Source organism: Physeter macrocephalus, chromosome 10, assembly GCF_002837175.3.
Source record: "Physeter macrocephalus isolate SW-GA chromosome 10, ASM283717v5, whole genome shotgun sequence".
NCBI lineage: Eukaryota > Metazoa > Chordata > Mammalia > Artiodactyla > Physeteridae > Physeter > Physeter macrocephalus.
The window spans coordinates 73,639,908-73,653,091 of NC_041223.1; the positions used below are offsets into that span (position 1 = coordinate 73,639,908).

Below are 13,184 nucleotides of genomic sequence, written 5' to 3' on the forward strand. Positions count from 1 at the left end.
AGCAGTGTGGGATGGCTATTCTGGAGAGACAGGAATATGATTGTTGGCTTAATGCAAGCTTCCTTCCCTCCTGTTCTTAACCTACGGACCTCTGACCCCTTTTCCTGAGAAGTCTCTTGTGTTCTCTTATTTTCTCGTTTCTGTGGGACATCTGTTTGTGATGTTGTCATCTATTCATGGTTATTAATAATTAACTGCCCATTGGATCTAGTGCTTAATGTTAAGGAAAAACACTTGGAACATTTCCCAAATTTTAGAATCATCAAGAGGAGTGTGAAAATTTTTCATTAATGTTTTAGGAGTATTCATTCTGTACTTTCGGGATCAAGAAAATGAAATTTTGTTTTTAATATTCTTTATTATATGTAGATATATATTATATGTATTTTAGATAAACTAACCACCAACATTTTATTTATTTTATTTTATTTTTTTTGCTGTACGCGGGCCTTTCACTGCTGTGGCCTCTCCCGCCGCGGAGCACAGGCTCCGGACGCGCAGGCCCAGCGGCCATGGCCCATGGGCCCAGCCACTCCGCAGCATGTGGGATCCTCCCGGACCGGGGCACGAACCCGCGTCCCCTGCATCGGCAGGCGGACTCCCAACCACTGTGCCACCAGGGAAGCCCACCACCAACATTTTTGAAGTTTACTTTATCCAGATCCATTCATATAACAAATATTTTTTGAGCACTGACCTTGGTCCAGGTAATATTAGAGGCCCTTGAGATACATTGGTAAACAAAGTAGGCAAAGATATCTCCCCTCCCTCATTTTGTGGAACTTTTATCTGATGAGGAGAGATAGACTTTTAGCAATATGCATAATAAATCAGTAAATGATGTTATATGCTAAGGAAAACTAAAGGTAGAGCAAGAACGTCAGTGGGGGAGGTCACAGTTTTCAATAAGGTAGAGTAGGCCTCATTGAGAGAGAGCCATTTGAACAAAGATTTGGAGGAGGTAAAGGAATTGGCCGTGTGGATAGCTGGGGGAAGCATATTCCAGAAAAATGAAATGACTAAATAGTGCAAAAGTCCTGAAGTAGGGAGGGATGCCTGGCATGTTCAGGGAACAGCATGGAAGCCCATACGGCGTGGGTGGCGTGGGCAGAGAGGGTAGGAGGAGATGAGATCGGAGAGTCAAGGGAGAGGCACATGTAGGCTTTTCTAGGGCATTTTAAAGACTTAGGCTTTCACTCTTAGTGTGAAAACATGAGCCACTGAAAAGTTTTGAGCATGGGAGTGATTCATCTAATTGTCCTTTAGACAGATTTCTTTAGCTGATACCTTATAGACCATATACGTACAAACACATACACACACTGTAGGGGACACAGGAAGAAGCTCAGAGCCCAGTTAGAAGGTGATGTTAGGAATGCAGGCTAGGAGTGATGGGGCTGGAACCAGTGTGGCAGCAGTGGTGGTGATGAGAAGCGGTTGGGTAAGGGTGCATTTAGAAGACAGAACCAAAAGTCTGAAAGATCGGTTTGGGGTTGTGAGAGAGGAGTCAACAATGATGGCAACTGGGTGAATGAAGTTACTCTCTCGCTGGGGGTGGAGAGAAGACCAGGAGTTCAGTTGTCAAGGTGATAGTTTTCAGATGTCTGTTCTACACACAAGTAGAGAAAACAAGGAGGCAGTTAGGTAGAAAAGTGTAGAGTTAAGAGGGTGGTATGGACTGTAGGTTTCAGACGTTAAAGATGAATATTTTTGAAGCCATGTTTGTTTGGGTTTTTTTAATTGAAGTATAGTTGATTTATAATATTGTGTTAGTTTCAGGTGTACAGCATAGTGAAATTTTTTCTTTGCAGATTATATTCGTGATTACAGGATATTCGGTATAATTCTCTTTGCTGTACAGTGAATGCTTGTTGCTTATCAATTTTATGTGTAGTAGTTTGTGTCTGTTAATCCCACACTCCTCGTTTGTCCCACCCACCCCTCTCTCCCCTTGGTAACCACAAGTTTGTTTTCTATGTCTATGAGTCTTTCTGTTTTGTATATACATTCATTTGTATTATTTTTTAGGTTCCACGTAGAAGTTATATATAGTATTGGTCTTTCTCTGTCAGACTTAACTTTACTAAGCATAATGTTCTCTGAAACTGATGAAGATTATCAAGAGAGCATATCTAGAGAAAAAAGAACTAGGGCCTGAACCCTGGGCATGCTAACCTTAAGAGGTCAGGAGGAAGAGGAGTAACCTGCAAAGAAGACAGAGTAAGGTTGGAGGAAACCTGAGTATGTGGGATCCTGAAAGCCAAGTGAAGACAGTGTATAAAGGAGAATTGATCTGCTCTTATCAGTTGCTGCTGAGGGATAAAGAAAGATGGGGACTGACAGCTGGCCTTTGGGTTTAGCAGAAAGGAAACCATCAGTATTGGACAAGCAGTTTCCTTGGATATGTGGCTGTGAAAGGCAAATTGAGTGGGAATAGGAGGAGTGGAGTTGGATACTTCGAGTTCTAGACCACCCTGGAGGAAAGGGTGTAAAAGGTAGGAAAAAAAAATGGGGCAGTAGCTGACATGGAAGTGGAGTTAGGAGAAGCCTTCTATTTTGCTTTGTTTTGTTTTAATGGGAGAAATAATAATATGTTTATGCATTTTGGAAAAATGCAGTGGACAGGAAGAAATGCATGATGGAGGGGAGAATTGCTAGAGCAGTGTCCTTGAGTAGAGGAGCTGTCTTGGGATCCAGTGCACATGGGAAGGGTTGGTTTCAGAGAGGACCATGGACAGTTCACCTGTGGGCAAGCAGATAGGAAGGGGGAAGATGTGGGTACAGACTGGTGGGTGGGTAGAAGTGGTGAGAGGTTGCTTCCATTTACTCTGAGAAGTAAAGTACAATGTGATTAGGTGGCAGTGAAGTTGAGGCAGGGGTGTTGGAGGAGGGAAGATGTGAAAAGGCAATCCTGGAGGGTTAGACTGCAGCAGGAAGCGTTGGCATGCAGTTAGTGACCATGAGTGTAAGTTGAGACCAGGCAGGGTGTGTGTGTGTGTGTGTGTGTGTGTGTGTGTGTGTGTGTGTGTGTGTGTATTTGTATATGTGTTTGCACAGCAACATTCTACTGCACGATTGCAGGTGTTGGATAGTTGTATAATTGGGTTTATCAAGAGGCGTGGCTTTTGCCAAATGAGTACAGTGAACTGAGAGAGGAGCAAGAAGGGAGAGACCAACATATGTGGAATGTAAGTTGAGTCATGAAGGAAGAAAAGACATCGGGGCAGGGGTGATTCAGCATGACACAGGCAGGACCACAAAGTGAGTCCCGGGGGGCCCAAGGATTGTGGGAATCCAGGTAGGAGGAGGGATTGATGGAGAGTAAATGCGTTACTGGTGATAGAAAAAGATCTAGAGCGCCAGTGGCAGAGAGCAGCTGGGTCGGAGAGGCACGTATATACAGGGGTTGAAAGGATCTCCTGTGCGTGTATGGAAATTACTGAGCGTGAAGACAAGTAATGTCATGGGGTGGGAAGGAAACGAGCGAGTTGGTATAGAGGTTGATAGATGAAAGTAATATTTTTATGGCTATTTTTCCCGGTTTCACAATTTCATAGTGCTTTGTGACTACCGAAATAAAAAAGAAACACATCAGTAAAATTCATATTAAAGTACAGTGATAAACTATGACTGTCTGTTTTTATACTGAGCTACTTTTTCTCATTAGACTATCCATTAAGTATGATTTTTTAATCTCTGTCTTTTTATTGGAAAATTGCCCAGAGTGACTTTAGTTTCATTTCCAAAGAACTGGAATTCCTTTGGGGTTGTTGTTACTTGTCACAGGTTGGGTCTCCAAGAAGCAGACCCTGAGGCAGAGATGAGTGTCCAGAAAGTCTAGAGACTGCTTGGGACCCACATTGGGTATGATGAAGAAAAAGCCCAATGACTGGGGCTTATGCAGTTAGAAGGCTTCTTTTTTTTCACATAACCAAGAAACCAGGGCTCGTCAGTTCATAGCTGGTGCAACTGTGCAAGGACCCTTCTTTCCTGCTGCAAAATCCTTAGTCGGTGACTTTTGTCTTCCTTGTCACAAGATGGCTACACAACTTCCAGGCCTGTCAGGAGGAGAGTTGAAAGGTCCCTGCCTGTTAACTCAGCAGCTTCTTAATCAGAAAAGTAGTCACTTTCTTGGAAGTGCCATGTAGGAAACTTTTGCTTTCATCTTATTGGCCAGAACTTTGATCCTGTGTTTCCTTCCCACCCCTCTCCCCAGTTGCATGGAGTCCAGAGGGATGGGTGTTGTTAACTGGCACACTGCTGCCCGGGGCAAAATTAGGTTTCTGTTAATAGGGAGGAAAAGGAGATTGGCAGCTAGTGGTGTCTGCATGTGGTGGTTTTCCTTTTTATTCTAAATTAATTTTCTTGGGCTATTGCCTCATATTTTTATCTTTAGACTAATACGTTTACTGTCACAAAGGGAATAGTTGCTCATTATTTAAATTTAAAAAACACAGAGAAGTAAAAAGAAAGCAATAATTAGCCAGAAACAGCTAAGGTCACACTGGGTGAGCCTCTTTCCATGCTTCTTGTACGTATGTCTTTGTCCAGATCGAAGGAAGCGGGGATGGGAGCTGGAAGGAAGGAGACAGGCAGGACAAACAGACAAAACATTTTATAAGAACAGATAACACTTCATAAGTTCTTTTTCAATAAAATATTAGATTGAGTTTTACTTAAATCTGTAAGACGAGAAAGAAACTTCATCCTAAGAAATACTACATCTCAAAAGATCCCTTTAAGAAAATAGACTGTGAAAACCCCTGAAAGGTTGCCAAAACCATGTTGTTGTTTTTACCTACATTTTATACATTATCTGTTTTCCCTTCTATGAAATATGAGGTAGTAAAACCCCCAGTCACATGCCTGCTACCCATTTTTGTTGGATTTATTTTTACTTGTTCAGGATATATTTATTTTATTTGCTCCAGCGACTGTATTTCTCCTCAGCTTTTGAATGAGGGTCTTGGTTCTGGCTATGAAAGGGCCAGAATGCTTTTCACCAGTCCCTTATCCATCGCTTCTCCATTCTGGAATTATTTTGATTGGTTTCTTATTTGACTGAATTGTCTTAATCCATTGTTTTTTCAACAAGGGTTCATGGGTTCCAAATTCTGCAGTGTTTTTTCACGTTTGAATTTTATATCCAAGCAAGTTTTCTTTCAGGTATAAAGGGAAAAAATACTGTCCATGTACTATTTTTGAAAATAATTACTTAGAGAAACCAAAATTAAGAACCCAGGAAGGGAGAATTGTGGTATAAAAGCACTGGCTGACTGCAGCTTGAGCAAGAACCACCTGCCACTCTTGGCCACCCTGTCCTAGGGAGAATCACAATGCTAGCAGAATCACACCCCATTCGTTGGCCATGTTGATGCACCTCCAGTGACTTGGAAGGATTAAGGCCTGCTTTTACAGTGATTCAAACAGTTCCTTTATGAACACTTTAAGAAATTTCTCGAGAAAAACCTTCCATATCAAACAATCCAATTAAATATGATTACTACTCTATAAGGAAAATCCTGCATGCCCGGAAAAGATTAGAAGGAAATCTCAGGTTGAGGTACTATTGGGGATGTGTTTCTTCTTTTGACTTTCCTGTATTTTCCAAATCTTTTAATGACCATGTATTTCACGTTAATGAAAAAGTAAACTCTGCATTTGAAAAGTTAGCATCTTGAAAAAATTATATTAAAAATATAAATTTTGAATGCTTCATTTACATCTAAGGCAATCAAATAAATATTTACTCAGTGTGAAGTTTAGAATCTGTAATAATTGATTATGGGCCTCAAGACCTCTTCTAGGTATTTTCCTTAAATGTTTATTTTTATTATTAACTGAATAACTTACTGGCCTTAGAATTATTTCCACTGTTTGAGGATTTATGAGGTACCTTTTAAAAGCTGAAAATCTGACCAGAATATATATACATTAATCACATTTTTTCTAATTTAATAAACAGGGTATTATAGCAGTATTATCATTTTGTTTTTTAATCAAATTTAAACTACTTGTTATAAAGTTTCCATGTAATCTATATTATTCCAGTGATACTATATCTTGATATACATTACTTATAAAAAATGTGCTCTGAAAGCACACTTAATCTGAAGTAAAATGCTTCTTAAAGTTATCAGCTGCTCTTTGATTCATTGTTTATTTTTATTTGTTACTACTGTAAACATTTGACAGAATAATTATTGAAAAATAATAAAACCTGAAATGATCCCAATCTACATTCTCCTCCCGTTTATTTAGCTCCAGTTGTCATTTGATGTGAATCTTGTGTCATTAGCCTTCTGTGTCACATTGAGCAGAATGTTGATTATGGGCAGGCGTTCAGAGTGCAGTGAAACAGATGCGTTGCAGGCATCAGCCTGCTTTGTGGTCCTCGTTTGTCTTAGTGTTCTCATTGTATTAGTACTTATTGTTACATAATTGCTGAATACACACTCAACTTAGTTTGTATTTGTGGTGCTTTTATCCATTGTTTACAATCTTTAGAAATCTTATCTGGAACAAGACTCATCAGGCCTGCAGCTTTGGGTAAACCAGCACCCCAAACTGAAAGTTGCCTGGCTACTCCTAAGAAGTCTGAAGGCCCTACAGAAGCTGATTCCTGTGTTCAGGTTCAGAATGTAGGTATTGAATTTCAAAATAATATTCATAATGTTTTTATGTTCTATAATTATATATTGAAACTAAATTATAAATTATAATTATAACTAAATTATAAATATATATATATAAATAAATATAACTAAATTATAAATAATGTAATTTCTTCTATGTTGACTGATATTCTTGTCATACAAGAATTTATTGATCTTCTTATACAGTAGAACATTGTTAACCGTGTCATTTTTATTCTTTGTGGGTTTTTTTCCCCTAACCACCTGTGTTCAAATCTAATATTATAACTCTACATAATGAAGTAATGCTTTTCCTTTAAAGAATTCTTCAGGATACCATGGTGGGAACAAGGAGACAGAATTGATTATGCTTAAAAGAGTTCAGGAAGCAGAGGAAAAATGGAGGGGTGCCCAAGCCCTAATTGAGCAAATTAAAGTCACATTCTCAGAAAAGGAGAGAGAGCTGGAAAATAAGATGGAGGAACTAAAGAGACAACAGGAAAAGGAACTCTTCAGACTGAATCAAGACAATTACATTCTTCAAGCCAAGGTACTAAACACATTGTCCTATTTCTCCTTTTATTTAATTAAAAAAGAACTGGTACTCCCCACTAAATGCATTGTCATTTGCTTGTCCCTGGGGCTGCTTCACTTGCTGTATTTGCTGTATAAAACATGAACATGGTTCCTGAGAGTGCCTCCTTACAGAAGAGCCTACATGGAACCCCTGGGGGGGGGAATTGAAATTGAAATTGGCTCATTTTGATAGTTTTCTTGTTAGCAGTCCTTTTTGAAAACAAATCCCTTGGTTCACTGCCACCTTCACGGAAGACAGAGTTTCAGAAAGAAAGCTATGGAAGGTCTAGATTGAGAAAGTGACTGTGTAGCATTTCTGAGTTACTTCCATCATCAGAACTGTCAGCACAAAGCACACTGAAGTGGTTTAACTGTAGTTGGTGTTATGATAATTCCTCTGTGGTTATAAGGCAGTCTTAGGTTTATGTACCTCGAATTTTCTGTTATTCTTCCTCACTGCTCACCGTATCATTTCCTTCTCCAAATAAAACAATTCCTGCATGTTCTCAAAGTTAAGTGGCTTTGAAGAATCAAACAAAAAACAAAGGTGGTTGCATTTTGGAGAAACAGCTGATGCTGTCACTGAAGAAAAATTGAAGCAAATCCAAAAAGAAATACAAGAACAAGAGACACTTCTTCAAGGATATCAACAGGTATGGCTCTTCAGCACATAGTGAGGTTGTCTTGAGATTCTTTGATTATAAAAATAAGGCATTTAAAATTATTTCTGTGTCCATTTAACAGGTAATGGGAATTCTGGCAATGCGAGGAAGTAATAATTTGACTAGTCTGTACATTTCTTATGGACAGAATTAAAGTGGTTAAGGGCATGGGTTCTGGATTCAAAAAATCTGGTTTTAGACTTTGCTTCACTACCTGCTGGGCAGCCTTAGGCAGATCATTTCACCTCTCAGCCAGTTTCCTCCTCTGTGAAGTGGGAACGAGGATAATAGTACCTGTCTCATAAGGTGGTTGTGAAATTAAAATAAGACAGTGCAGATCAACCACTTTGTACCTTCCACACAGTAACCATTTACTGCATGTTGCCTGTTACTAGTTGTAATAGCCCTGTTTCCTTAGAAACTGTCCTCTTTTTCTTTAATTTTCTATAATTTTTTCAGTAGATAATATTGGCTAGTTTTGATATTATATTGAGAAATATAAATCTGAAATCCATTGCCAGTGCCCTGAGAGTGAAAAACAATTGAATTAAATGGAAGAAAATGAGTGTATCCTATAGGAGCCATACATTTGTTCTCTGGGATGATGGAGTGTTGGTGGTATTGACCTGACAGTCAGCCAGGGCAGGTTTGGTGATCCCCAGAATGAGACTTGTTTTAGTTTCTTTCCCATCACTCCTTTTTCTTAGCTTCCCTCCCCTTTTTCTTCTGTCACATTACCTTTTTCTTTTATGACAACAGTAGCCTAAGCCTACAGCCTACCGATAACAAGCATTTTCATTCCAGGGACATCCAGAGAAAGCATCACCACATCAGAGATTACAGCTTTTGCTCTAAATGAAATTGTACTGATTTTGCAGGACACCCCACCATAGAGTTAGTGAGAACTGTCCAAAACGCTTTCCTGCCATTCTGAGCTTGCTGTATAGAACATGGGTTTTAAGGAGGATTTCACAGACCTATGAGTATGCCAACCACCCACTCTCACAAAGATAATACAAAATTTATGTGTCTGTGTATGTATGTATTTTTCTGAGTTTCATTAATTCTGTAGATAATCAAGCACAGACTGTGTGCCAGGCACTAGGCCAGACATGGTGAGACAGTTCATAGTTTTCATTAGATCCTCAAAGGTCCGTGGTTTTCATCAGATTCTTGATTTTAAAGAGGTTAAGCCAGAGCATCTAAGCACAGATGGGTACTTTCTCCCCCTGATCTCACTGTTTGAGTCCCCCTTCAGCTTAAGTCAGGTGCTGTACTGGGTCTAGTCTCTGCTCTGCTCCGTCCTGATCTTCAACAAACACCCAGTCTCTAACTCCCTGCTCACAGAAAGTTCCATAAACAAACATGGATACCCACCGTGGGTACATCCAATTACCTGACGGCAGAAAGACGGGCCAAAAACAGGAAAAAAGAAGGTGCAAACAGTCCCACTGGCCTTTCCATTCCTGGTGCATGAAGTCAGGACGTGGTTATTCCTGCAGTCTCTCCCCCATTTACTCCTGTGAAATGCGGTACATTATACTGACAGGCTCTTTGGCTTTGGGAATTTTTTTGCAACTTTTTTTTCAAGTAAGCATTTTGAGCATTTTAGAAAGAATTGTTTTCAGATAACAGATTTTCTTCTGAGACAAATCAAAGAGTTTGAAAAAGATTTTGCTTACTCAAAAACTGAAGAAATTTAAAAGCTTTTAAAAATGTTTAAAGGATGTATCTTTTAGAAGCAGATATACTTATGTAAGTACTACTGATTTTTAACTAAAACATAATTTTCCGTGTATAAAAAGGAAAACGAAAAATTGTATAATCAAGTGAAAGATCTCCAAGAACAAAACAAGAAAAATGAGGAGCGAATGTTCAAGGAAAACCAGAGTTTATTCAGCGAGTTAGCTACCTTAAAGTAAGTCCTTTTAACATTCTTAAAATCAAATATACTTGGACTATTTCTAAGCATTTTATTGTTATATTAATAAAACATTTAGTATACTTAGAAATTTTTTTAAATTGTACACTGATTTACAGTTTTGTAACTTTTGTATATTTAACATTCAGTGTTAGATGACTAGTACATACTTCAGTATTTTCAGTATATTCGTATTTGAGTTTGACATCAATTTCAGGAAATTGAATATTCCTTTTAAGCCTGAGATACTTGGGTAATACATCTTAGTAATAATGCTGTTAGTAATAATAGTAAAAAGAAAATACAGTGTTATTTACTATCTTAGGTCAGGTTCCATACAAGTAGAGCCTGAGATGGGGATCCTCATGGAGGTGATTTCCCGGAGGATAACTCTCGGGAGAAGGGGAGCAAGAGAAGCGAGATGGGGGCGGGTAGCAGGAGGGAAGGTAAGTAAGAATGTGGTCTCAGCTGGAGGCTGGCTTCATTCTGCTCTCGCCAGAAGACTCAGGAGAACAGATTGCATTGCAGAGTTGGCCCCTACTTGAGGCAAGTGGGGTGCAGCCTTTTGTACCCCCCAGGGCAGCCAGTTACTGGCTGAGGTGGGCCCCAGGAAGCGTGTGGGGGTATCCTGTGGGCCAGGGGGTAGGGGTTGCTATTTGGCAAGGGCATTTCTCCAGAGAAGGAGAACCTGCGAGTTATTACAACCAGCGCTCACTGTGGCGCTGTTATGTTACGTTAATAAGGGGGTATGGTATAGGTAGGGGGCTTCATATTGTAAGGGCTAGGGTTAGGGCTAGTACGGGTGCAATAATATAGTGGTGGAAGATGTGGCTGGTCGTAGGGGTTCTTTGGTGAATAGTTTAATTGCTTCAGCAAAGGGTTGGAGTAGTCCACGTGGACCTACAATGTTTGGTCCCTTTTGGAGTTGTATATAACCTAGGATTTTACGCTCTACTAATGTTAGGAATGCTACGGCTAGGAGGATGGGGAGGATAAGTGTTAGGATGTTAATTATAAACATTTTGTTGGGGAGGGGATTTGAACCTCTGGGTATAAAAGCTTAAGTTTTATGCAATTACCTAACTCTGCCACCTCAACAAAGCCCTGGTCTTGGGAAGATTTAGTTTGTGCTTGTTTATTAAGTTAAGATTAGGTCATTAATTGTTTGAAGGCGCTTATTTAAAGTTGGCCTTATTTCTCCTGTCCTTTCGTACTGGGAGAAATGCGTAATAGATAGAAACCGACCTGGATTATTCCGGTCTGAACTCAGATCACGTAGGACTTTAATTGTTGAACAAACGAACCCTTAATAGCGGGTGCACCATTAGGATGTCCTGATCCAACATCGAGGTCATAAACCCTATTGTCGATATGGACTCTAGAATAGGATTGCGCTGTTATCCCTAGGGTAACTTGTTCCGTTGATCAAGACTTTGTATCAATAAGTGATGTTACGCTTTGGCTAGTAGGCCTAGGCTTAATCACTCCGAGGGGTTTTTGTACTCTGAGGTCGCCCCAACCGAAATTGTCAACCCATATAAAACTTTGTTATCCCTTGGTGGTTTGAGGTTGTGATTTTTGGGTTGATTAATTGAAGCTCCATAGGGTCTTCTCGCCTTGTTCTGTTATTCCTGCCTCTTCACGGGAAGGTCAATTTCACTGATTAAAAGTAAGAGACAGTAAAACCCTTGTGTGGCCATTCATACAAGTCCTTATTTAGAGAACAAGTGATTATGCTACCTTTGCACGGTCAGGATACCATGGCCGTTTAACTGTTAGTCACTGGGCAGGCAGTGCCTCTAATACTGATTATGCTAGAGGTGATGTTTTTGGTAAACAGGCGAGGTTCGTGTTTGCCGAGTTCCTTTTACTTTTTAAAATCTTTCCTTAATGCACGCCTGTGTTGGGTTAACAGTGTATTTAATAAATGATTTAGCGTTGGGCTTTATTTATTGGCTGTTAACTATCAGTATATTATCAGTTACTGATGTAAGCTTGTGCGAGGAGAAAAAATTTCTTGTTACTCATATTAACAGTATTGCTTCTATAGTCATATAGATTAGTCCAATAGTTAGACTAGGAGTTGATTTATTTATTGTTGGAATTATGACACAAAGAATAGGATTGCGCTGTTATCCCTAGGGTAACTTGTTCCGTTGATCAAGACTTTGTATCAATAAGTGATGTTACGCTTTGGCTAGTAGGCCTAGGCTTAATCACTCCGAGGGGTTTTTGTACTCTGAGGTCGCCCCAACCGAAATTGTCAACCCATATAAAACTTTGTTATCCCTTGGTGGTTTGAGGTTGTGATTTTTGGGTTGATTAATTGAAGCTCCATAGGGTCTTCTCGCCTTGTTCTGTTATTCCTGCCTCTTCACGGGAAGGTCAATTTCACTGATTAAAAGTAAGAGACAGTAAAACCCTTGTGTGGCCATTCATACAAGTCCTTATTTAGAGAACAAGTGATTATGCTACCTTTGCACGGTCAGGATACCATGGCCGTTTAACGATTAGTCACTGGGCAGGCAGTGCCTCTAATACTGATTATGCTAGAGGTGATGTTTTTGGTAAACAGGCGAGGTTCGTGTTTGCCGAGTTCCTTTTACTTTTTAAAATCTTTCCTTAATGCACACCTGTGTTGGGTTAACAGTGTATTTAATAAATGATTTAGCGTTGGGCTTTATTTATTAGCTGTTAATTATCAGTGTATTATCAGTTACTGATGTAAGCTTGTGCGAGGAGAACCTTGTTACGACTTGTCTCCTCTCGTGTGGTTGCTCAGCATGGGTTAATGAATTGAGGCTTTGCTGTGGCACTTGAGGAGGGTGATGGGCGGTGTGTGCGTGCCCCCATTTCTAAAAAGCTGTACCTTTTTAGACTAACAATTAAATATACATTGGAACTTAATGTGGTTCTTGGTATTATTTAACGTTGAACTGAGATTCTTTTCTTGGACAACCAGCTATCACCAGGCTCGTTAGGCTTTTCACCTCTACTTACAAATCTTCTCACTATTTTGCCACATAGATTTCGGGTAGCTTAGCTTAAGGTCTCTTTGCTAAGTTATTACTAGTTAAGTCATTATGCAAAAGGTACAAGGGGTAAGCTTTGCTTTTTTTTTTCTTACTTTTAGGATATCTTTCATCTTTCCCTTACGGTACTTTCTCTATAGCGCCACTGGTATTTAGATTTCTATCTCCTATACTTTGAATGTGTGATGAATGTTTTATTTAATTAATTTGTGATAGTAGAGGTTGAGAAGTGTGAGCTAGATTTAGTTCAAGATATTCATGAGTTGTGGAATCTTCTAGGTGTAAACTAGATGCTTTATTTAAGCTATATCTTGTTTTGTCCAAGCACACTTTCCAGTATGCTTACCTTGTTACGACT

General features: G+C 39.5%; 1 protein-coding gene across 4 annotated transcripts in view; it reads left to right on the top strand.

Moving 5' to 3' along the window:
• CEP162 (centrosomal protein 162) overlaps window positions 1-13,184 on the top strand; it is a 102,858-nt gene that overhangs the window by 42,474 nt on the left and 47,200 nt on the right. For all 4 annotated transcript variants that reach the window (XM_007103819.4, XM_007103820.4, XM_055087638.1 and 1 more), the window contains 4 exons: window positions 6,508-6,641; window positions 6,958-7,185; window positions 7,724-7,864; window positions 9,679-9,791. In XM_007103819.4, the coding sequence (XP_007103881.1) occupies window positions 6,508-6,641; window positions 6,958-7,185; window positions 7,724-7,864; window positions 9,679-9,791 (616 nt within the window). The remainder of the gene's footprint in view (window positions 1-6,507; window positions 6,642-6,957; window positions 7,186-7,723; window positions 7,865-9,678; window positions 9,792-13,184) is intronic.